The 26,723-nt window shown below is 38.7% G+C and overlaps 1 protein-coding gene across 1 annotated transcript; it reads left to right on the forward strand.

Moving 5' to 3' along the window:
- The first annotated feature begins 20,293 nt into the window (after positions 1–20,293).
- LOC131225170 (uncharacterized) lies at positions 20,294–25,663 on the forward strand. The gene is made up of 8 exons (XM_058220633.1): positions 20,294–20,777; positions 21,266–21,360; positions 21,519–21,622; positions 22,064–22,164; positions 22,256–22,359; positions 22,440–22,877; positions 23,222–23,353; positions 25,056–25,663. Exons 1-8 carry the CDS (start codon positions 20,343–20,345, stop codon positions 25,210–25,212), a joined length of 1,566 nt encoding a protein of 521 aa, XP_058076616.1. The 5' UTR covers positions 20,294–20,342; the 3' UTR covers positions 25,213–25,663.
- Positions 25,664–26,723: the final 1,060 nt, after the last annotated feature.

A 26,723-nucleotide genomic window follows, 5' to 3' on the forward strand; every position in this document is an offset into this window, starting at 1 on the left:
GGAAAATAAACGTTGTGTGTGGGCATTAGGAAGTTTTTAATTGTGGGCATTCAATCGCTATTGTTTCCTATGGTGTGGTCTACCTTATATTTGGATATGTTTCATTTTTTTGGTTCATGCCTTAAAATGAGCTGGAACGATAGATGAAAAGCGTAGATATACAACACATATATAAAGGTGGACCCATTTTCAGGGGCTCCATCCAGCAAATTTTAGCAGTTCCTAATTGGGAATAGTATGTAGGTAACCCTCACCCTCCAAACTATTTCTGTTTAGGTGACCCACCTGAGTCATAGATGGGTCTAACGTTTGGTCTCTGAGCAAAAATTTGAGTTTGACATCTAATGGTTAAAGTGGATTTTATATAACCATTGTGTTGGGCCTGGTAAAAATAAGGCCCACCCGAATAACGTGTCAACCTAATTTTTTTGCCCTAGGATTAATGTGGGATTACACGTTTAATAGCTTGAGTAGATCTCACATACACATCATGGTGGGCGTAAAAAAATAATAATAATAAGAGTAGGCGTCACCTTAAATTTCTTTTAATCTCCTTTTTTAACGGTTGCCAAAAGATGCCACCCTTGATTTGTTTTGGAGCCCACTGTGATGTGTATTTAACATCCATTCTGATCACTAGATGTGCGATCCCACATTATGGCCAGAGCCAAAAGAGCGAGTTTAACTATGATTCGACCACACCAAATGAAAAGGTTAGGAGAGAGATGTCCACTCTTGATTTTTATTTGACCCACCTTGGTGATTATATGTATGAAATTTAATCCAAAAATTAGATGTCACACAAAAGGTTACACCTAGGGTTCAAATATCAAGCCTAGCTGTGACTCACGTGGGCCATACCAAGAGAAACATTTTGAAGGGTAAGAGTTTTCTTATACAATGTTTTTAATTTTGTGGTCCACCTAAACCACGGATGAGGATTATTTTTGTTTCATTGGCTTAACATGAGGTGATGTACTTAGTAATCAAAGTGGATTTAATGTAAACATCACGGTGGATCCCACCTAAGCAACCGACACCTTTGATGGCGCGGCCAACCTGAACTTTCGCAAGAAATATAAGGGTGCTCTAGCAATAATTATTTTTAAATTAAGGGTAGCTTATTGAAAACTATTTTGAAAAAGTTAGTTTGTTTTTTTTTTTTTTTACTTTAATAAATTGAGTTGAATTAGAGTCGTAGGAATATAAAAGAAAGAAAACACGGAAATCCATGTGTCCAACCAGTAATCCACGTCACATGATTCCCTATATGGCCAGACATTAGCCAATGCTTTATTGAGGTCAGATCTGCTTTCCAATGCAATTTTATAAATGACATCAATAATTACGACTCCATCAAGCAACATATACTAAACATCACTTTTATTATGATAGTTGTCGTATCACCGGCTCTAAATACAACCAACTTTTTTATCCTTAAATATACTTTTATCATTCAACCAACTGGTGGTAAAGTCAATCAAATTTTTTGTATCTACAGTATAAAGAGGCTAGAGTAATTTGTTATGCGTAGACATATGAAAACTAAAATAGAGTATAACCTTCATGTAATCATATTGCAACATTATCATATTATTATATGTTCCCTAATACATGAAAGGTTGGTCAATTTATCAATTAGTGATTAGAATTCAATATAATCAATGGATATTTAACAACTGGATATGAAGGAGAAATGTCCAAGTTCATTATCAAGTATCTTAATCGACGGATTGAACAATGGGCTCCATAGGTGCATAAGTTTGCCCATTAGATACATTTGTTGATGATAAAATAACACAGTTCATCCATAAACTTATAGTCTCATATGAATACCAATTTCAAATGTCCAAATCTAGCCTTCAATGAGAATAGAATATATCCTAAAAATCTCATTGATCTAACAATCATCTTATGGATTCAGACCACTAACAATATTTTTTTTCTAACCATTCATTTGATGGCTGCCAATTTGATTATTAAAACAAACAATATGTTTAATTCCAGATACCTTGTCTTAAAGATCTACATGTCAACATAAAACATGCGCATATTGATCCATAACATTCAACATATAGTTTCCTTAGTGCAAATCTTCAATTTTATATATGTCAACCCATTTATCAAATACATATTGACTAAATTTTGATTCCATGTGTTAAGTGATTTATGTATCCGAGAGCACCCCCATAATTTCAGATTTAGCCTTGATAAATATATCTATGGCCCACGCGATAAACTCATTAATCAACCAAGAGTTAAGAAAAATCTTTCGTAGGATTTATCATATGAATTAACTGGATCTAACATGTGTTCTACGTTGACATATGATCAGATAGAAATAACATTTTCTCTGCCTTTTTAAGTAGGTGATATTGTCTAAAAAGTATGGTAAACGATGTCAATTGTAAATGTAACTCATCAACAATTTTATATTTAAAATCAATAATATAAACCGTTTATAGAAAAGCAGTGATAAGTGTGGTAAATAGTTAAGTAATATGTGCGAATGGTCCATTTATTATTAGACCCAATATTCTATAATATCATTTTCTACGTAATAAAATGTAAGTCAGAATTAACATTAAATTAAGGCACGTTCACTACTAGTCCACTTGAGAAACTCAAGTCACCATTTGCTTTATGGTAAGTGAAACTCCAGAGAGACAAACATTCATAAAATATGAGCTATCAAGTACTTAATATTCAGAAAAGTAACACACATGCAAGATCTAGACCTTTCATCTATTGGGCCCATAAAAAGTAATATTTTAAAAATATACTAGCCCAATCATCCCACATGAGCTAATATAACATTTGTATGGATCTATAACCTTCTAAGTACATAACCCCCATAATTTTAAATCTTTATAAATGGGATGTTTTCCACATATGTACAATTTTCAAGTGTCTATGTATCAAGTGTCATACATTGTCTAATGTTTCATGTTATAATACGAAGACTATATTTTGTATATGTGACATATGGATACACGATTCAAACATATCAATCATAAATCCACATAGGATGGATCAAAGGCCATAAGATATATGCAATGATACAAAGGGAATAATGTGCGTTATTTATATATACACAGTGATAAGTGGGCCCATGGTTTGATATACTTGGTCATTGATTTGATCAAGTTCAATATAACATACTGATTTATTCCTTATGTACACTCATTATCATAAAGGTTATTCATACTAATGGTTGGTCCATGTTATAACTTAATTTTTATGTCACTATAAATACAAAGAAAGACTCACTAATGAACTACACATGTTACAAACATGTGTGCAGTGACGCCTTAGTGTGTAACCGTGAATCCTACTATATTTATAAAGATCAACATCAATATAACTATTCATTCTATGCACATCAATCACATAAAAATCAATTCCTTAACATGCACTTGATCAAAATGATATATTATATTTGTTCTAGCACCAACAATATAGTAGGCCCCATTTTTTCACAATTCAGACCATGCACTCTTGTGTCACCCACCATTAGTCGCCATCAAATATCTTCTCAAAATCTCTCATCATAAAGTAAATAGTAAACCATCCACTTGCAGTTTATAAGTTAGACATGTAAGATTGTCCAATGGAAGAATATTTTGGTGACACATATTATACATGGTCCAACACATTAGTTGAATAGTCTTGATCATCAAAATTGGGCTCGAATTAGATTATCCAAAGACATATAGCATATAAAACTATGGATTACATGTGTATGAACCACATTGCTCTATTAAAGTATTAAAAGGTTACCTATGAGAGCAAACTCACAAGAGAATAAACACACGAGCAATTAAGATAGATGATTCTAACCGTCCACTTCATTCCTACAGAACAGGTGATTAAATTATTGGTTCATTATTATTATTATTATTATTATTATTATTATTATTATTATTATTATTTTCATTTACACCCATTTAGATTTGAGTCATCTCCACCTTTTTATTTATTTATTTAATAGATTGTCCAAGAAATCTCTTTATCGGGACATTTAAGTCCTTCTATATGTGGTGATTTTATTCCCATGTGAGGTCCATCAGATCAGTGGACTAGATCAAGGGTCATTGGAATGTCATTTGCTCTTATGCAACATGTCAAGTTCAGATAGAACAGTTAGAACCACCAGATGCTCCTTGTTAGAACTCTTCTTAAGGGTTGCATCAACTTGAAAATGATGAGAATGCACATAATTAACAACTACATTTTCCCAATACCAAGAATTATATTTCTGGCACGTACATGACGGATTTAGTTCCTTCATCCGGTTGACTATACAATGAATATTACCCATCCGCATATGAGCAACTAGCAGACTTATGAGATAGTGACCAACACCATCAACCTATCAGGCCCATTTTAGAAGATACTTTGGAAGATTGCATTCTCGAGTTTCTTTCACATTTTTCTTTTCAAAGTTTTCTTTTTAACCATGCATGGTAGTTTGCAAAGAAGAATTCCTAAGATGATGGGAATCCCAACATAAAATCTCATTTTGAAATACATTTTGGGTTGATCTTCATTGTACATAGATGTTGAGATTAGTATATGTCTTACTCAGTATGGTTCAACAGTTTGATTTATTTTCATATGAAAGTTACTTTTAGCTCAAGCTATGAGAAAATAAATTATAAATTTTGAGATCTAAAAAGAAAGGTTCATCAATGTCATATCATGATTTTGAGAGAATCTACTAAATGCGGGCTTTCTTATGAGTGAACAGGGCCTGACATTATCCAAGAGGTAGGCATTATAGATTTTTTGGATTTTACATGTATGTGATAGAATGACATGTATTGGGACATAAAGACCATATGTGTGTCCTAGCTCTAGTACCTAAGATGGCCTTGGCCCGAGCCATCTGACAACTTGAGGATCATGATCTGTGTTAACGGGGGTTACAACGAACCCGCCAATTGTTCATGAATCCAGACCTTTCATATGTTTTATCATAGTCCAACCATTCTCATTTATAGATATCAAGATCTAAAGTACTCTACCCATTCTCAGTTGGTGTATATCTTCACTTTTATACATGTGGTCCAAAGAACTTACATAACAAGTATCTACAAGATCATGACCATTAGGTGAGATATGAAAACTCTAGATTATATAGGTTATGTCTCACAAATTGGATTGGTGTGGTTTCATTTTGGGCTATTACAACTAGATAGATGCAATCGTTATTCTTAAATAGTTTTTCAAACATATTCGATTTCAAGATTGTTGGGATATGGAGTTTAAAAAACTATTTAAATAAAATTAAAATTAAAATTAATATGAGAAAATAGAAAACTTATAGATTTATAGAAGTCGAGGCATGACGTGAGTCACTCGACTTGAAATCGAATTTTCTCCCCTTGGACAACGTCCCAAGTGCAATAGGTTTCCAAAGCAATCAACCTCCAGGATACAACGACTATGACCCGGTCTTAACGGTGCACTCACTATACACGAGCTCGAACCACTTGTAATCTTAACCTAAACTAGAAAATACTTAAACACATTTTTAAGATAAAACCTGATTTTCTAATCTATTCCAAAACTTAAAATCAGAAGTCTATTTATAGACTTTGTAAAGACACCCTTTCGAAAAGGGTTGTGACTATTGGGTTTAAACCCAATTGGTGTGACCCTTAGGTTTTAAAAGACAACTTTTTAAAACAAAATATGAAAGGTGCAACCTTTCAGACTTAAGTGAAAAGACACATCCATAGGGCACCTATGGCCACAGTCATAGCCCGTCCCAATGGATATTTTGAAATACTAAATTATTTTAAAATAATTTAAAATACAACATTGTGGACCCACCGCTTTCATGTTACGGATGTCCTACAAAAGTTGCTTGTTGTCAGGACAGAATGCAGTTCCGTAAGTTGTAGTGCCTATGTGAACTCGGATTTGGTAGTGACCCCTCCAGTACCGAGCTCGATACTGGTCAATACTGGAAAAGCTATTTGGGCTCCGCATGATTGTCTTTCCAGCGATATAGCTGGCGTGGGTACGTGTCATGCGAATACGATCGTTGATGCTCCTCAAGCTCCGAGTCGTATAAACGGTTCAAAGGAAATCAAAGTTACATGGCCCCAAAATGATGTATTTATTATATCCACACAGTTCATCCATTTTTTTAGATTATTTTAGAGCAATAGCCAAAAAATAATCATATCCAAAGCTCAACTGAACCATACCACAAATAGCGACTAGGATAGTGATTTCCACCGTTAAAACATTCGTAGGGCCCACCATAATGTTTATTTTCCATCAAATATGTTCATAAGGTCATGAAGACCTGTATGAAGATTAAAAACAAATATCATATTGATCCAAAACTTTTGTGACCCCCAAAAGGGTTTCAATGGTAAACGTTCAATCCCGCACTACTTTTTTCAATGTGGTCCACTTGATCTTTAGATGTGTCTTATTTTTAGTCTCAAGCCTTTAGATGAGCTCACGAAATGGATGGACGGTTTGGATATAACACATAACTCATGATGGGATCCACAGAACTGGCTAACGTCAATACACAGCTAAATCGCTGTATGTGGTGAACACGGATTACGTCTTACCCCCGCCCGGATGGTAATCCGTCAGGGCTGGGCTCTGTGGGTCCCACCGTGATGTTAGTGTTTTATCCACTTCATTCACAGATTTTCTCTGATCATTTTAAGGTATGATCCAAAAAGTGAGGCAGGTCCACAGCTCCAGTGGACCACACCAAAGGAAGCTGCAGTGATAATGACACCCACCGTTGAAACCTTTCTAAGGGCCAACGAGATTTTTTTTACCATCCAACCTATTCATAAGGCCATGTAAACGTGGATGAAGTGAAAACACAAATATTAGCTTGATCCAAAACTTCATGGTCCTGCATCATGTTTTGGGGTCAACAGCTCCAAAAAGTGAGGTAGGTCCACAGCTCCTAAGAAGTTTTTAATGGTGGACGTTCCATCCTCACTTTGTGGTCCACTTAAGCATTGGACCTTCAACATGTTTTGGTTCGTATATTAAAATGATCTGAGAAAAGCGTTGAACGGCGTGGATAAAACACTTACATCACGGTGGGTCCCACAGATCCCTGCCTGGTCAGATTACCATCCGGGCGGGAAATGGATTGGCTACTCCCCCTGCCACCAGCTAATGGTTGGTGGTCAGTGCTCTGTGGGCCCCACCATGATGTATGTGTTTCATCCATGCCGTCCATCTATTTTTCCAGATAATTTTATGGTATCGGACCAAAAATGAGGTATATCCCAATCCCAACTAAACCACATTACAGGAAATAGTGTTGAATAAGAGTGGACCATTAAAAACCTTTTGGGGGCCATAAAAGTTTTGGATCAAGCTGATCTTTGGTTTTTCCCTTCATCTGGTCCTTTATGACCTAATCAATAGATTGGATGTCAAATAAATAGTACAGTGAGCCTTAGGAGGATTTTAATGGTGGATATCCAATCACCATTGTTTGCCTGTGGTGTGGTCCACTTGAGATTTATATTCCTAGTATTTTTTGTATAAAAATCTAAAATAATCTGTAAAAATGGATGAACGGAATGGATGAAACACATACATCATAGTAGGGCCCACAGAACACTGACCATTAGCCACAGGGCTAGTGGCAGGGGGAGTAGCCAATCCATTTCCGTCCAGGCGAGGGTAGGACACAATCCGCGTCCATACGTGGGACACCAGCCAATCCGCTTCCATTTCAGCGTAAATACTAGAAACGAGGTAGATCATTGGGATTTTGCGTCGTATAGACCCAATGTACTACCCACGTTTTTTCATTGGACGGAAAGAAACCTTAATTACCAAAGTAGACTACTATTCGTACGGACAAACCCAGAAAGATGAAAATACCCCTGCTTTTTTCAGCTGCTTACCTTAACAGGCAGGGGTATTTTCGTCAAAAAACCAACGTCCGTACCTTAAAAATCACCTTTGGTCAGATAAGTTTCCCGCCAGAGGAAAAAAAAAAGAGCATTGTACAGACTCGTCTACGGTGCTAATTTTTTCCAAATCCAATGCTAAAGTGGACTATACGCCCACCATTGAAACCTTCGTGGTACCCACAATGTTTATTTGTCATCCAACCATTTCATCAAGTCACATAAAACTGGGTGAAGAGAGAAAACAAAAATAAGCTTTATCCAAAACTTCTGTGTCCCACGAAAGTTTTCAACAGTAGAAACTTAATCCCCACTATTTCTTGTAATGTAGTCCATTTAAAATTTGGATCTTCACTATTTTTGGATTTATATTTTAAAATGAGTTTTCAAAATGAATGGACGGTGTGGATAAAACATATAGATCATTATGTGGCCCAAAGAGCTTCTACCAGTACCGAGCTCAGTACGGGAGGGGTCACTACCTAATCCAAGGAATGGTGATTCCCATGAGTGCGGATTAAGTGAGATCCGGATCAACTGAGGTGGATGGTACTCCCGAGTGTGGGGCTTACAGTGATTCATATGCCTTAAATCCACACCGTCCAACCATTTTGAAAGCTCATTTTAGGGTACTATCTGAAAAATGAAGCAAACTCAGATCTTAGGTGGACTACACTATAGCAAACAATCGTTATTGAATCCCCACTATTAAAAACTTCATGGATTCCATTGAAATGCTTATTTCCCATCCACCCTATGGATAAGGTCACAAAAAAGATGAAGAGACCATACAAATATCATCTTGATACAAAGCTTTTGTGGCCCACGGGAAGTTTTTTATGGTCAATCGACACTGTTTCCTTGTGTCCATCTATGATTTGAAACTGCTTCATTTTTTTATCATGTCTGAAATGAGGAGAACTTTCCAATTGTAAATCTCACCTTTTACCCATTGGCTTTTTTGAACCACTAAAACTTTACTTTCCCCAACTAAACCACTGCTGTATAGTTATACTATCTGCAGATGAAAATACCCTTCCAACCTACCCGTCCAACCCAGTCGACCCCGTCTTACTGCCAGTTCCACCCGGTCGACCGGGTTAGGACCTGATGTTAAGTGTTAAATATTGCATATTTCTCCCTGTTTATATCTTAGTTTTATGAACATGATAATGTTTAATTGGTATATTTTATACATGTTTGTATTGCGAGGTGAGTCTGGGAGCTTGGATTGGAAATAATGTTAAAAACATGAAAATTGATATTTGAAGATCACCAAGGAAAGGGATGGATCTTAGGAGATCAAGCTTGAAGAGTTCATAGGCCTAAGATTCAAGAAAACCAAGTGGAGAAGGAAGGAAGTCGAAAGTACAAAGTTTGGAAATTCAGAAAAACTAAACTTCACTGTCGATGACATCGAACACCCTCCAATGGCATCGAAGTAAATGTTCGATGACATCGAAGACAGTTCGATTACATTAAGAATTACATAAAAATCAAGTTTGGTTGCTGGACTAATTGGGTGTTTTTCTCGATGACATTGAAGACTTGTTCAAGTGATCGAATACCCCCTCGATGACATCGAAACCTATTTGATGGCATCGAGAATTCTAAAGATTTTGGAGTAACTTGTTGGAACATTTTGGATGCTTTTTCAATTAATTGAAGCCCTATTTGTTTGCCTCCCAAAGAGTTTTTCTTCTTCCTTAGTTTATTTTTAATTTTTTGTTTTAGAATTTTACTCTTAATCATGTCTATGGTTAACTAAATCTCTAAACTAAAGCTAAAAGGTAAAGCTTATATTTGTTTGGTTGTTTATCTTACTTTGATTCAAGTTTATGCTGAACTTCATTGATTTCTAGTTTGATTAAAGGAATATTTTCAATTTTCTAAGGTTTATTATGACTCCAATTACAGTAGATGTTGTGAGAGCTTTGAATATCTTCTTACTTGTTTTAAGTTGTAGGATCTGTAAACTTCGTGATTCACCATTGTCTCCTAGGCATGGTGGATGGTTGAATTTTATTTCGATCATCACAATAGTCCTTCATGTGAAAACTAATTCAATAAAAAGTTCAAGATTATTTTAACTATTCCATCTTCCAACTGAATAGGATAAGACTTCGATTCCAGTTGTGCTTATTGAATCAAGTGAGGTAGCATCTTAACAGCTGCAAGTGGATCCTTGGTGCTTTAATTCCTCTTTCGATTGATAGTTTATTCACAATTATTCTCAACTATTTTAGATTTTAGTTTAGTTTCGATTCTAGTTCTAGTTTTAATTATTTTTCAGAACACGTACAAGTTTAGTCCTTGTGGATTCGACCTTGATCTCACTGAGTTATTAGTACATCGCGACCCTACACTTGGGGTTGTGAACACCCGGTTGACCCCGGACCGTTGGTCAGCAACGGCTAGTTGTGGACAGTTGTAGATAGATTCAATGCACTGACTTCAAAAATTTGTATCTATTTTTTTACAACTCCGATTGAGATTATTCAAAAGTCAGATTGAACCTTAATGAGTCTAGTTTTATAAAAAAAAAAATAATAATAAAAATAAAACTCTCAAAGGATGTTAATTTTAGGATATTTTATCAACTGTATAGAAAACTATTAGTTTAAGGCAGTTAGTACTTGTAGATTTTTAACATATATATATATATTGAAATTCTAAATGAAATGAAATTTCATGGGGCTTAATTATATATAATGATGAATTTAAAAAATTATAAAAATGAATCAGTGACTGAAAATGCCAAAAATATTACTAGTAATAGACCTATCTGTGAAATAGACCAACATGAGACTGCTTACATTCTCTTTGACCTCTCTCACGTTTATGAGTATTATTCAATTGCTTTGATATATCCCAATTGGGTGTGGTCAACACCAAATGGGTCCCCTTATGGGATATCCCATCGATCAACCTTATACAGAACTCAAGTAGGGCCTATCTGAGTTTTGGATGCAGTTGAAACTTGGTCTGACTCCTCATCTAAGTGGGACACACACAACGGATGGGCTGGATTTATGAAACACATCACAGAGGGCCCAATAAATGATTATGATTGTGATACGATCATCAAGCTTCGTTAGTGATACGTGAGCATTACTTGGAAATGTATCCGTCTATATTTTCCATGTGACTCGGAAATGCATCCGGACTTGACACGTCTATCAAGATAAGGCCGTGGCACGGAGGTGGGTGGATCCTTACCTTGATGTATGTGCCTTACATCCACGCTCTTATTCATTTTCACATTTCATTTCAGGGCTTGATTAAAAATTTTTTTTTAAAGGAAATCAAACTTTCAGTTGGACCACACCTTAAAGAATAATGGTGATTGACCATTAAAAAACCATTATAGTATGAAAGTTTTTGATCAAGCTGGTATATGTGTGGTCTCTTCATTATGGTGGGCCTCAAGAAGTTTTTAATGGTGAGTATTCAACCAACACTTTTTATGGTGTGGTTCACATGATATTTGGCTCTCCTTCTGTGGTGTGCTTCACATGAGATTTGGCTCTCCTACATGAGCTTTACATGCAATTGACCAAGCATCACATGAAATTGACTGAGCTTTACATGAAAATGACTGATCATTACATGAAACTGACCAAGCATTACATGAAAATGACCAAGCATTACATTGTACATTGTTTCCATACATATCTAACCAAATAGAAAACAAAAATAACACAACTACTAACTATTAAACTATTAGGTGAAAATGATCCACTTCTTACATCACAGCAAACACAAAGCACATAACCACAAACATGGCCTAACCCAGGACCTAATGGTCATACGAACCAGTCGAATGAGGCATCGCTCCCTCCTTTTAAACACAACATAACACTTCCTTTAAGGTGCAGAATATCTTTTGGTTCCATTGTTCCTGCTTCTCTTCTAGTTCGTTCAGCCTGGTCTTCATCTCAACTTTCATTTGAGTTAATTCAGACCAAACCTTGGTCAACTCCTCTTCCACCCAACTGAAGCACTCTTGTATGAGCGAGGAAGCCACGAATTCGTCGTTGATGTTATCATTCTCACTTTCCTCCTCTTCTTCTTCCTCCTACATGAAATTGTCCGAGCATCACATGAAATTCAACGAGCATAACATGAAATTAGTCGAGCATCACATGAAATTCAACGAGTATAACATGAAATTGGCCAAGCACTACATGAAATTGAATGAGAATCACATTAAATTCAATGAGCATCATATGAAATTGGCCGATCACTACATGAAATTGAACGAGCACTATATGAAATTGAACGAGCATCACATGAAATTCAACAAGCATCACATGAAATTGTCCGAGCACTGCATGAAATTGAACAAGCACTATATGAAATTGAATGAGCATCACATGAAATTTAACGAGCATTACATGAAATTCAACGAGTACTACATGAAATTGAAGGAGCACTATATGAAATTGAACAAACATTATATGAAATTGAATGAGCATCACATGAAATTGACAAAGCACTACATTGAATTAAACAAACATTACATGAAATTAAATGAGCATCACATGAAATTCAACAAGCACTACATGAAATTGAATGAGCACTACGTGAAATTGAATGAACATCACATGAAATTTAATGAGCATCACATGAAATTGAACGAGCATCACATGAAATTGAATGAGCATCACATGAAATTGGCCGAGCATCACATGAAATTGATCGAGCACTACATGAAATTGAACGAGCAGTAAATGAAATTCACCGAGTACTTCTTAAAATTGTCTGACCAGTCCATGAAGTTGACCGAGAATTACATCAATTTGTGAAAGTTTCCGGTCAATTTTTTTATGATTTCTCTATCAATTTCAGGAAATGCTCGGGCAATTTCACCGATCATACACGGCAATTTCACCGACAACTCATGAAAATTGGCCGAGAAGTAGGTCAAATTGACTAAGAACTCTAGCAAATTGGAAATCAGATTGCTCAGTATGCTCTTGTCGTACTGAGTAAACTGATTTGGGCCCACCTTGAATGTACGTGATCTATCCATGCCGTCCATCCTTTTTCCCATCTAATTCAAGGGGTTGATCCAAAAATTGAAGCATATCCAAATATCAAGTGGATCATACCACAGGAAACAGTGGGGATAATGATTTCCACTGTTGAAACCTTGTTAGGCCCCACAGTGATGTTTATTTGTCATCTAGCCCGTTCATAGGATCATGTAGACATGAATGAATAGAAAACACAAATACAAGCTTGATCCAAAACTTCTATGGCCCACAAGATATTTTTCGGTTTAGGATTTAGGGCAATTTGACCGTGCATTACATATAATGCATGCTTTCTTCGATGGAGGCACCGTCCTTTGGTATTCTTATATGAAGAAGATAGAAGATTTCAGAAAATGGATTTTAGGTAGATGGTTATTGTTGTATGAAGAGGATAAAAGATTCCAAAAAATGGGTTTCAGGTGGAGAGGTATTGCTGTAAAAGAGGAGAGAAGAATCCAGAAAATGAGTTTTTGCATAATAGGAGAGGAGAGAATATTACAGAAAATGGGTTTGTATTGAAGGGATGTTTTCGTTCAGAAAAAGGCAATGGTTTCGTCTTGGAAAGTAAATTTTGGGAGCATTCAGAAAAGACACGGGGTGAAATGTGAGATTTATAGTGGAAAAAATCTCCTAAAATGAGCTTTCAATAAAGATGGACGGCATGGATGTAGTCAAATACATCACAATAGGCCCCACAATCAGGTGTCCCACCCACCTCGGTGGATCCCGGGTCTCACCTAATCCGCTCCCGACTCCCACTAGCAAAAGCACTAGGGCCCACCATCCTATACATGTGGGATCCACCACTTCAGCCAATGATACTCCGCAGACTACCTTATTTGGGGATGCAGATTGGGTACTACCTCGCCCGTCCGGAGCTTGGCATAGGCAGGGGCTCTGAGGGGCCACCGTGATGTATGGATTTTATCCACACCGTCCATCCATTTTTCTATATCATATTACAATATGAGCTTAAAAATGAAGCAAATATAAGGCTCAAGTGGACCACACCACGATAAGCAGTGGTGATAATGATGTCCACCGTTGAATCCTTACTAGGACACATCGTGAAGTTTATTTACTGTCCAGCCTGTCACATAGAGCAGGATGAGAGGAAAACACAAATATCACCTTTATAGAAAACTTCAGTGTTCTAAAGAAGTTTTCAACGGTAGATGTTTAATTTCCATTGTATGGTCCACTTGAGCCTTGTATCTATCTCATTTAGGCTTACCAATTAAAATAATATGAGAAAATGGATGGCGGTCTGGATAAAAACCATACATAACGGTGGCTCCTTAGAGCCCTTGCCTGTGTCGAGCTCGGGACAGGCACGGATAGTACCCAACCGTGTTCACTTTGGTAGATCGCAGCCTACCCTAAACCTTAAACCCTAAACCCTTAACCCTTAAAAAAGGCCAAGTGTATTGCATACTGAGTAACTCATCCCATGAATTGCCGTTGAAAAATTCTTGGGGACAATAGAAGTTTTGGATCAAGTTGATATTTGTTTTTTCTCTTCATCCATATATGTGTGATCTTATTTACAGGGTGGATGACATATAAATGCTACTGTGGGCCTTAGAAAAGTTTCAACGGTGAAAATCATTATTCCTATTGTTTCTTGTTGTGTAGTCCACTTAAGTGTTGAATATGCTTCAATTTTGGGCTCAACCTCTAAAATGAGCTAAAAAATTGGATGGACGGTGTGGATAAACCACATACATTCATGTTAGGCCCAATAAAGTTTACTCAATATGATTAAAGCATACCGAGTAAACCAGTACAGAATCTGATTTCGTTTTCTCAAGGCACTCGGGAAGCCCTCTCCAGAGCTGTACATGAACCGAGTTAGCTCGGTTAACTCGCTTGACTTGACTCGAAAAAGCTCGATTCGACTTAGTTTGAAACTAAGTTTGAGTCGAGTCGAGTTGATTTTTGGAGCTCGAAAAAATTTCAAGGCGAGTTCGAGCTTGTCTGAGCTTGAATTGACTTGGATCGAACCTCAACTCAAATAGAAGTCGGATCGAATCAGTTCGGTGACTTAGTTATTTTGATATTGATGTTGCTTACCAAGTGTTTAATAAAATGACTCAATGAAGTGTTGTTTCAGGTGCATACATTCTCCGCGGGATCGGTTGGTGGCGAGAAAGGTATGGATATAAAATAAATCAATGCAAAAAATTAAATTTACATGATAAAACTATCCTTGTATTTTAAATTTGATGATGCCTATCGAGTGTTTGATGAAATACCTATCAATTAGGGATATTGTTTTGCATAATGTGAGAAATTGAAAGTGCACTCAATGTGTTTGAAAAAATGTGGCACAAGCTCGAACTAAACTCAAACTAGCCCAAGGTACTAAGTCAACCGTGCCAAGCTGGCCAGTTAGGCTTCAAGGATTGAGCTGAGCTGAGTACGAGCTAAGTTCAACTACCTGCTGAGCCGAGCCCAGCCGTGCCAAGCTTGACTCGGTTTTACTTGTGTACAGCCCCTGTCCGTCCATATACAGGCATATTGCCAAAATTAAGTACACATGCTTGATCCAAACCTTCCAGAACAATCATTAGATCTTCCGTGTTAAAACTCAGACCTTCCCATTCATCAAGTGGACCAACATATAGCAAAAAACTGACGGTTAAAACAAAATTTCTAGCTGGCTCTTCTTCTCTTTTCTTTTTTTAATGCAATGGCTTACCGGTGAAACGAAGTGTACTGTACCTGCGTGTGGATGGCAGTGCTCACACGCGCATGTGAGCACTGAAAAGGAACAACAAAATTTAACGCGCTTCAATTGAAATGTCAAGGTGGCTGGGCCCACTGACAGCCTGTAAAAGAAAGGAAGCCTCTCAATTATTTTGTGATTCTGCTGGAGTACCGGAGCAACTTACGCCTGTGGGTCCGATTGGTGCAAAAGGTATGTATTGGGCTCTCACGACCGTCCAATTGGAGACCGTGGGACCCGTCAAATACTGAAGAATTATGGTTAAGGATTGCCTACTTATGGGGCCATGTGTGGGTTATGGGCCTCGTCATGGACAGAATATGTCCCCCAAAGTTCTCCCATATGGAGAGATCCTGACCATTCCATCACCGATTTCCAAATAGATGATTGTGATCCAAATTACACTTTCGAAATATAATAAGCCCTTGATCAAAAGCTTAAGAACTTCAATTGTACTTCCTTAGCAAGATCGACAGTGCTTATGTGGCATATCTCCCAGGACGGTACATGCATGTAAGATATGGGGCATTCATGGAGCCAAGCTCTGCAAGATCGCGACCTAGACATTCATTAGGTGGGCCGCAGGTGTTCAATGAATGCCGGCGCTGGTCACTTTATTTTAGAGAGGGATTAGATGAGTCCTGGGTAACCCAGACCGTGGGGCCCAACTTGATGTGCTCTATATACACGAATTTTAGGGCATGGTCACATAATGAACAAGATCCAAAGATCTTTGGTGGACCAAATCATCGGAAACATTGGTGATTGATCATTAAAAATACTTTTTGGATTTTGTGGACCACAAAGGCTTTGGATCAGCTAGAGGTGCAACTCGTCTTGGCTCGACCACTAGCTGAACCAAGCTCGGCTTAGTTCTCGAGCTTGACTGGGTAGCTCGGCTCGGTTTGATTAACAACTTAGGCCAGTTTGAGCCAAGTTCAAGCCAAGATGGAGCTTGTGCAGCATTTTCATAAATACATAGAGTGCACTTTCAATTTCTTATTATATGTAAAACAACAACACCTATTCACAGGTATTTCGACAAACACCATGCAGACAACATCAAAATCAAGAAAAAATTTATATTTATTTCATATGTATACCTTTCTTGCCACCAACCAACACATTGTTAAGTCATTTTATCAAATACTTGGTGAGCAACATTAATATTAAAGTAACTGAGTCACTGAATTGGCTCAATCTAACTTCAATTTGAGTTGGGATTCGATTCAAGCCAAGTCAAGCCCAAGCAACCTCAAACGCCATTTGAAATTTTCTAAAGTTTAAAAAAATGAACTCAACTTGGCTCAAACTTAGCTCCAGCCAGAGTTTAATTGAACTTTTTCGAGTCGAGTTGAGGAGCTAACCGAGATAACTCGGCTCCTGTACAGCCGATACTTACGTATATTTCCTCCTGAACTCATTTTAAGGCATGTACCTTATTAAACAGGTTATATGGCGAGTAAAGATTTCAACGTGGGCCTGATTAGCCTTAAAATGAGTTTGCAAAACGGATGGTCAACGTGGATATAAAACAAATACATCTAAGTGGGCCCCAGACTCACCTAATCCGCGCCCTTTAGTTTAACCCTACAATCCATTTGTGCACGTGTGACCCATCTAATGACCAGACATATGACATTTATTGCAAAGGATCTTAGAAAGTGAGACCCACCTGATGAGGGAGCGGCTTGGATCTCCTTCACTCGACACGTGTGGAAAGCAAGTACGACAGGAGTGTACGCGCTCGACTTCACCCAGCAGCCATAGCTCCTCCTCCCAAACACGTGGCGAGCTACTTAATCCAATCATCCTGCGGACTACCATACTTGTCCCAAAACGAGCCTTCTGGAACTTCTTCTGAATTCTTACAGCGAGGGAGAATCGACTAAGCCCCTTCCCCGCGATGCACGGCATTTTCGTGCCTACGCATCCCGTGACGTATGGAATACATTTAGAATGATCCGAACAGAGCATCCTAAGCGATCCCCACCGTTGGTTAAACCATTCACTATAAATTTCTTTGATTGGACTATCCTAACCGTCTAAAAATAAATAAAACTTTCTCAATAAAGGGGAGCCGCTGATGATTTATCTTTTAATCTTCGATTATATGCTAATAATTAAATGGGTAGGATGGTCCAAACATTCAGATCTTCAGATCATGCCCCCACTTACTGTTGGAAATTTTTAATGAATGGTTTGGAAGCCGCCCACATGACAGGTGTTCAGAATGTCACGGAGGCCGAGGCAACGGATTAGTTCACCTAAATGGAGAACGGATTAGGTTAGACGCCGGCCTCACCCACGGCGGTGAGACCCTTACCGTGGGGTTATGGGGCCAACCTTGATATATGTATTATGTATCCACGCCGTCCATCCGTTTTTTAAGATAATTTTCGGGCATTATTAAAAAAATCATGCGGATCCAATTATCAAATGGACCATACCATAAGAAACAGTGGTGATTGTCCATTAATGGGCCATGAACATTTTGGATCAAGCTGATATTTGTTTCTTCCCTTCATCCAAGATTATGTGACCTTATCAATTGATTGGATGATAAATAAACACTACAAAAACGTTAAATTTCGCCCTAAGAAGTTTTTAGTGGTAGGACGTTCAATCACCACCGTTTCTTATGGTATAGTCCACCTAATAAGTGGATCTGCTTCATTCTTTAGGATAATGCTTTAAAATGATATGGAAAAGTGGATGGACAGAAAGGATACATAATATATACATCGAGGTGGGCCCTACAGTAACCCCATGGTAAGGGCCGCACGTCTTCGGTGAGGCCGGGGCGTCACCTAATCCGCTCTCACCCCTAAATATGGCCTCAACGGTGGTCCCCACACAGGTCTGCGTGAAATTATGAACACGTTGGACGGTAAATAAAAAACACTGTGGCCGTTTGAAGGTTTCAACGGTGGACGAAAATATCCCTGTGGTTCTTGATATGTGGTCCACGTATGCTTCAATCTTGGGCTCATGCCTAAAATGAGCCCGAAAAACGGATGGACGGCGGTGATAAAACACGTGCATCACGTTGGGCCCATAAATCTTCACAGCGCGTCCCTACACAATCTGCCTCCTTAGAGTAGTGTTCGACACACGGACACGTGGCATGCCATCCAACCACCTTCCCTCCCAAGGAATGTGACGGAACGAACCGCAGCCTCTAATTCTGTGTGAGGGCAGAAATGAGGAAAGAGCGGTACTCTGCCTACTCGCGCGAGTAGCTATGGAAACGGATTGGCTACTCCCCTGCCACCAGCCAATGGCCAGTGGTCGGTGATCTGCGAGCCCCACCATGATGAATGTGTTTCATCCATTCCGTCCATCTATTTTCTAGATCATTTTATAGTGTGAGACCAAAAATGAATTATACATCATCTCAAGTGGCCCACATTACAGGAAACAGTGTTGAATGAACTTTTAACCATTAAAAACTTTTTGGGACCATTAAAGTTTTGGATCAAGTTTATCTTTGTTTTTCCCTTCATCTGGGTCTGTATGACCTAATCAACGTATTGGATGTCAAATAAACAGTACAGTGGTCATTAGGAGGATTTTAATGGTGGATATCCAATCACTATTATTTTCCTCTGGTGTAGTACACCTGAGATTTATATTCCTATAATGTTTTACATAGAGCCCTAAAGTGATCTTTAAAAATAGATTAACGGAATGGATGAATCACATACATCAACATAGAGCCCTAAAGTGATCTTTAAAAATAGATTAACCGAATGGATGAATCACATACATCAACGTAGAGCCCTAAAGTGATCTTTAAAAATAGATTAACGGAATGGATGAATCACATACATCATGGTGGGGCCCACGGAGCACAGACCATCAGCCACCGGGCTGGTGGCAGGGGGAGTAGCCAATCCGTTCCCAGTAGCTATTGGGGTGGCTACTCTCCCACTCCTACCAATGTACGACGCGTGCATTCAAGATCATGTGCGTCCATCAGATGGGCCCTGCTTTACACAACCCTTCCAAAAAAAACTCACGCAGGTCTGCTCACCATCTGGAGGGATAAATATGTATCTTGAACACAAATTTGGATCGATTTTATCTAACCGTCCATTTTGTCTGGAGATTTGCTAGAATGCATACCAGACTTGGGACTCTACCAATGATCCATACCGTCTATACGATGGACCTCATCTTTGATAGGGAGACCCGAAAGATCACAAATTTTAGTTGGGATATGGCAACCCTTTAATCATTTGATTTTTGTAAATAGACATGTCATTTAACCTTGAAATAATCTAAGAGGGTCGAAGTATTTCAATCCGAGGATTTTTTTTGGGTGCCTCCATTCGTGCTGGGATCCATCATATGAACGGTTTGGATCATTGAAAAGGGCCGTGATCCAACCGTCAAAGGCCTACAAAACCTCTTCAGTTCATAAACTGATGGCCCGCCTGATTACTAAATGGTCTCACTTTCTGCCTCTATCTCATGAAAGCCAGGCCCCCAACTGATGGACGTCCTCCATCTCTCACACACGTGCCAAACTGGCACATAATTCAGTTAGCTACTCGCGCGAGTACAGTACGTTTACCGACCATGAGAATTCAAACGCGGAAAAATCAAAAAAGAAGTGCACCCCAACGCAAAATCCAGCCTTTCAACCCCTTAAAAATGAGAGGGAGATGTGTCAGATTCTCTTCTGTGTTTGTGGGGTTGTTTGCAGAACATCCTCTCTCTCTTTCTTTCTTTTTTCTGAAGGAGAGGAGAAGGAGGGACCATCTGCTGCCCCCTCCTGGTTCCATTTCAATTCTAATCAACGGCCAGGGTTCGTCGTCTTCGTCATCGTCGTGGGCCACCATGGTGATTATCAGGGTGTGGCTTGGGGTGCTTGCATTGTGGGAGCTATTTTTAAGCAGTGTAGTGCACATGCTGTATGGTTTGTACATATTCAGCACAGCTGTTGCATCAGACATGTCTCAGGTTCTTAGTGAATGTTTTAGGTCAAATGTCAATTTGGTGGTTACAGACACGGCCTGCAATGACCTCAATCTTCATGGCTTGCCTCCAATTGTACTTGTTCATGGCATCTTTGGATTTGGGAAGGGGGTATGTCTTTTTTCTTATCCATACATACAAAAATTTAATAAATAATTCATTCATTCATACATACATACATACATGTATTTGTATATATGTACATGTGGGTATGTATGTGGGTTTTTATATGTATGTTTGTTATTATGGATGAACATATGGGTACGTTTGGAGGTACCCCAAATCGCAATTAGTTTGAATTTGTTGATAAAATGGATGGTCATTGGTTCTGTTTTGGTATTTGGGGTGTCGTGGAAATGATAATTGCATTAGGTGGAATACCAATTTTCTGGATTTTCCATGCAAAATCAATATCAATTTCGATTGCTGATGTTGGCTTGGGGATGAAGAGTCAGGAATGTCGTTTCTGGTTTCCATGTTTCCATGCTGGCGCAGCGGAACGGATGATCATCTGTTATTTGGGATTTTTTGGGCTGCTTTTGATTTTTCGGATCAGTTGATTTTCTTTTCTTTTTTTCCTTTTTTACTCTTTTTTGTAGAGGCTGGGAGGTTTGTCGTATTTCGCAGGTGCTGAGAAAAAGTATGAGAGGGTGCTAGTTCCTGACTTGGGTTCTTTAACGAGCATACATGATAGGTGTGTACATGAAAATCATGATTAATTATTATTATTATTATTATTATTATTATTATTATTATTATTATTATTCTTGTATTTGGTTTCTCTGTTTTTCTATTTTCTTTTTTGGGTTCCCTCTGTTTGTTGGGGAGAATTGAATTTGTTGCGGGTTTCAGGGCCCGTGATTTGTTTTACTATTTGAAAGGCGGGCGAGTGGATTATGGAGAAGAGCATAGCAAGATTTATGGGCATTCTCGATTCGGAAACATTTATGATCAGGGTAAGAAAAAGAAAACGTGAATTCATGAATGAGGGTGCATTTGGAATTACCCCTTGACATGGGTTTTAGTGGAATGCTTTTGAGCAGAAATGAGATTTCGTTCATTTCAAGTAGTACTTGTAAAGAATCAAATATCATTTCGGGGGCCGAAAAATGGAAAATTGATACATTGCTCATTTGAGTTTTCTTTTCCATGCTGGCCCAGATGCACAGTAAGTTTGAAACGTGATCAACCGCCGACGTATTCAAAGAAATGTCGGTTTGGAGGTCCTCCAAACTCTACTTAAGAAGATGGATGATTATCATTTTTACTCATTCCTTGCAAGTTCCGTGTGTATTATGCAGCATAGAAGATCAAAGAAAAATAGAAGAAGAAATTTTATTTGTAATGAAGCTAGAAATATGTGAATTGGGTTAAAATTGTATGATCTTGGACTGCAGGTCACTACCCTGAGTGGGATGAGAACCATCCAATCCACTTTGTGGGCCACTCAGCAGGAGCTCAGGTCGTTCGCCTGCTGCAGCAGATGCTAGCTGATAAGGTAGTCTTACAACTCAAATTCAACATCTCTAGAATGAAAACATCCAATGTAGGAGAAGGCTCTTAATCTCATAATCCATTGCTGGTATCAGGCTTTTGATGGTTACGAAAACACTTCTGAGAATTGGGTGTTGAGCCTCACTTCCTTATCTGGCGCTCTTAACGGAACAACAAGAACCTACTTCGATGGAATGTTGTAAGTGGGTGTGAATTGTTCTGTTACAGTGTCACGAATTCTCTATCATCAAGCTCTCCTAACCTTCAATTTTGTTTCAGGCCAGAAGATGGGAGATCGATGAAGTCTATATGTCTTCTTCAGATCTGTCGATTAGGCGTCATAATGTATGATTGGCTCGATATCCAATTGCTGAAGAATTACTACAATTTTGGGTTTGATCACTTCAACATGTCATGGAAGAAAGCAGGCATTTGGGGTCTTGTGGACTGCCTCTTGGGGAATGCTGGGCCGTTCGCTTCCAGCGATTGGATCCTACCCGATCTTACACTTCAAGGGTCCATGCAACTCAATGCCAAGCTCAACACCTTCCCCAATACATTTTATTTTAGCTATGCAACTAAACGGACCCGGAAGATTATGGGCATTACGGTCCCTTCTAGCATACTTGGAATCCACCCATTGCTTTTCATTAGGGTCTTGCAGATGAGCCAATGGCGGCATCCTGCAGATGTGCCACCTCCTTTTAAAGGATATAGGTAGGATTTTTTATTTTATTTTTTCATTTTTTGCTGAGGTAGTGGTTGGGTGGCCCGCCAAATCATGATTGGTGGGACTTACTAGGCCAACTTCATCTGTTTAGGGTGGTGTGGAAAATGGAATCAGTACTAAGAGGGCTACTGTTTTACCTCCTCTTATGGACTGAATCATGGTTTAGATAGGTACTGAAAGGTCTCATTTTGATCCGAACCATGATTTGGTGCCAGCATGGTGAGGCAACCTCACAAACTGCCAACTCCCAAACACGCCTCACTGATCCCTGAGAGTTCTTTCTTTATGCGTGCTGAATGGTTGTTTAACCAACTGTTGAAAATATGAGCAGGGATGAGGATTGGCATGACAACGACGGAGCTCTTAACACAATATCGATGACCCACCCTCGCATCCCAACTGAACACCCCAGCCATTTGGTGGTAGACGATTCTGAATGCAATCATCTACAACCCGGCATTTGGTTAGTTATCCTTATTATCATCACTGCCGTAACCACCACCGTCATCATCACATTTTGTCATATGACCCATGTCACTGATGTATGTTTCATGTGGTATGCCTATGGCACTAACACATAATACATGAGCATGTGAAACATGCATACAATGACAATCATCTTATCTGCAGCAACATTTTCATCATGTAATTCATCCCCATAAATGTTACTGTCACATGAAATCACCATCATTCTTAGGTTACATGGGCAAGAATGATCACCATCATCATTCTTCTCTTCAGTTATGTGGGCCACACTGCTGATCACCACCATTAGCAATGTTAACAGTGCACTCCATCACCCAAAGCATCATCTTTATCATCATCATAAATCAACACAACCATCTTTCTATTTTTTCTCATTTGAGCATTTATTTATTTGATTAGTTAATGGATCGTTTGGATGCACAAGCAAACTACTTTCCAATTTCAGTTTAATCGAGATGGAAAGAAACACTAATAATGTCCCGTGGTGTTCTTAGAGAGGAAGTCGCCCCCAAATTGCAATTACGTTTCGTTTGCCATCATCATCATCTAAGCCTTATCCCAATTAATTGGGGTTAGGCCACATGAATGTTTTTCTGCCACTCCACTCTATCAAGGTCCAGACCTTCAGTTAGGTCATCGGTCATCAAGTCTTTCTTTACTACCTCCATCCACATCCTTTTGGACCTTCCCCTTGCCCTTTTAGAGCCTTCAATTTGTACCAACTCATTCCTACTTACCGATGCAGTTCTTAGTCTCCGTTTTACATGACTGAACCACCTTACTTTCCTTCATCTTATTACCTATTGGTACTACTCCAAAGTTCCCTCAAATTCATTCATTTCTAATTTTATCCTTCCCTATCTTGCCCCCCATCCATCTCAACATCCTCATTCAGCAACACTCATCCTATGAACATGTTGTTCTTCAAATGCCCAATATTTTGTCCCATAAAGCATGGCTGATTTTCTAGCTACCCTATAAAATTTCCCTTTCAGTTTCAGTGGCACACGACGATTGGTTAAACTGTTTCTCTTGACTTCAACTTGAGAGAAACATGATTTCAATTCAAATGCTTAAGCCCTGTTGGGTATATACGCCTAAAAATGAGTTCGTCTCATTTTAGCTAACACGAATTGTGTATTAGAGATCAAGATCTTGAATACATAATTTCTGTTAACTAAATGAGATGAGCTCATTATGTACTAGATCAAGATATCTAATAGATAATTACTGTTAGCCAAAAGGAGATGAACTCATTTTTGTGTCTGCCAAACAGGGCCGAAGAAAATTGCAATTTGGCAATTTCCGCTTTAGGAGACTAAGGCTACCTTTTCATGGATAAGTGAATTGAATCATGGACACTAGGTTTAATCAAGAGGAAATAACTTAAAAAATTAAGGATAATACCCTGTATTTATAATAAGTAGCCCTCAAATTGCACTTACGTTCCTTTTAACTCCCAAGTTGAAAGCAATGGACTTACAATTTGGAACCCAGACAGAACCATTGAGCAAAAATCAAATTTTGGTTATTTCCACTTTCTTAAACTAATAATTGCAATTTAATCTGACAAAACATCCAAACACACCCTAACAGTTGCAATTCAATTTTCTGTTGTATTCCTTAGCACCCCAATGAATTGATAGAGCACCACTAAATCCGCTTGTGGTTGATCACAGGTACTACAAGATAATGGAAGGAGACCACATTCTTTTCATTGTGAATCGAGAGAGGGCTGGTGTGCAGTTCGATCTGGTATACGACAGCATCTTCCAACGCTGCAGAAAGCATGCATTTAGGAACACTCCAACAATACCCAACGAGTGCAACCAGTAGTTAACACAGATTTTTTATGATGTGTATGATTATGACCAGTAGTTCACAGATTTTTAATGGTGTACGCTAAACCAGTGAAACACAAGAAAAGAGGGAAAAAAGATAGAGAAAGAAATGGCTATCAATCAACCAACGACGCTAGGCAGCTGTTTGTTTCCCTTCCTCTCTTCGGCTTTATGTAAATGCTGATTTTTATTTTTTATTTTTAATCAATCCAACTGTTCTGTGATTAAATGGCTATGTTGGATGTTACCAAAGGTGGAAACTAAGGCTATGTTTAGCAGTACAAGTTGATTGGATTGCAATATTTAGTACAGTAGATATGAAATGAGCAAATTGTAATAACATGGTAGCTGTCCGACTGTAGTTGTGTTCTTTTCAAGTTCAACTAGAATGTATAGTAATAGCAATTTAGCCATTTCCATTTCGATGGTTTCAATATTTTGATTCAGATTAGCCGTGTATCCAAGTGCGGCATTAATTTTGACTTGAATATCCTCAGGCCTTGATCTGAGCTCATAGGCCACATTCTGTGGTTTTCCTGTTGATCTGATGTGCCCCACCGTGGATGGGCCATTCCATAAATATCTCCCAGATTTGAAGATCGTAGGATTCCTTAACTATCCAGGCTTTTAGCCCTTCTACAACCATGCTTAGAATGATACTGTATTTTTTAACCATCTGTTTATGGGACAATGACTAAATGGTTACCATTCTCCTTTTATCGGAATTTGAGGTATGGTCCATCCACAATAGGACCATCAGATCAATGGTCTAGATCGGCAAACTTCAGGGTCCAGAGGTTCTGGACCACAGCTCCTTTTTGCAGGATCCTCTTATTTGTACGAGTGCATTCGAGCCTCTCAGGCACCCACAGTGCCCAAGGGTGTTCACCGTCAAGAGTAACCCCTTCTAGGTTGCCCGGCTCCACGAGTACCTGCTTCCAAGGTGTCCATCTCCCAGGGTAACTGATATTACCTTAGGGGTGGTGTGGATGCCTGCACTAGCTGTACACGAGTCAAGTTAGCTCAGACAGCTCACTTGACTCGACTCGGAAAAGCGCGACTTGCCTCGGCTTGAAATTGGATTCAGACTGAGCTGAGCTGGTTTTTGGAGCTTGAAAAAATTTTGAGCTGAGTTCGAGCTTGCCCGAGCTCGACTCAACTCGGATCGAATCGGCCCGGTGACTTGGTTATTTTGATATTGATGCTACTCGCTGAGTGTTTGATGAAAAGACTCAATGAAGTATTGTTTCGGGTGCATACATTCTCTGTGGGATTGGCTGGTGGCGAGGAAGGAATGGATATGAAACAAATCACTACAAAAAAAAAACAAACACTTCACATTATAAAGTTGCCCTCAAATCAGGATTTTGATGTTACTTGCCAAGTGTTTCAAGAAATACCTATAAACTGCTTGTTACGGTTTTGCATTCTATGAAAAATTGACAATGCACTGTGTTTGAGAAAATGTCACACAGGTGAACTCGGCTTGAATTGGCCTGAGCTGCC

The sequence above is a fragment of the Magnolia sinica genome, chromosome 14 (genome assembly GCF_029962835.1).
Source record: "Magnolia sinica isolate HGM2019 chromosome 14, MsV1, whole genome shotgun sequence".
Classification (NCBI taxonomy): Eukaryota; Viridiplantae; Streptophyta; class Magnoliopsida; order Magnoliales; family Magnoliaceae; genus Magnolia; species Magnolia sinica.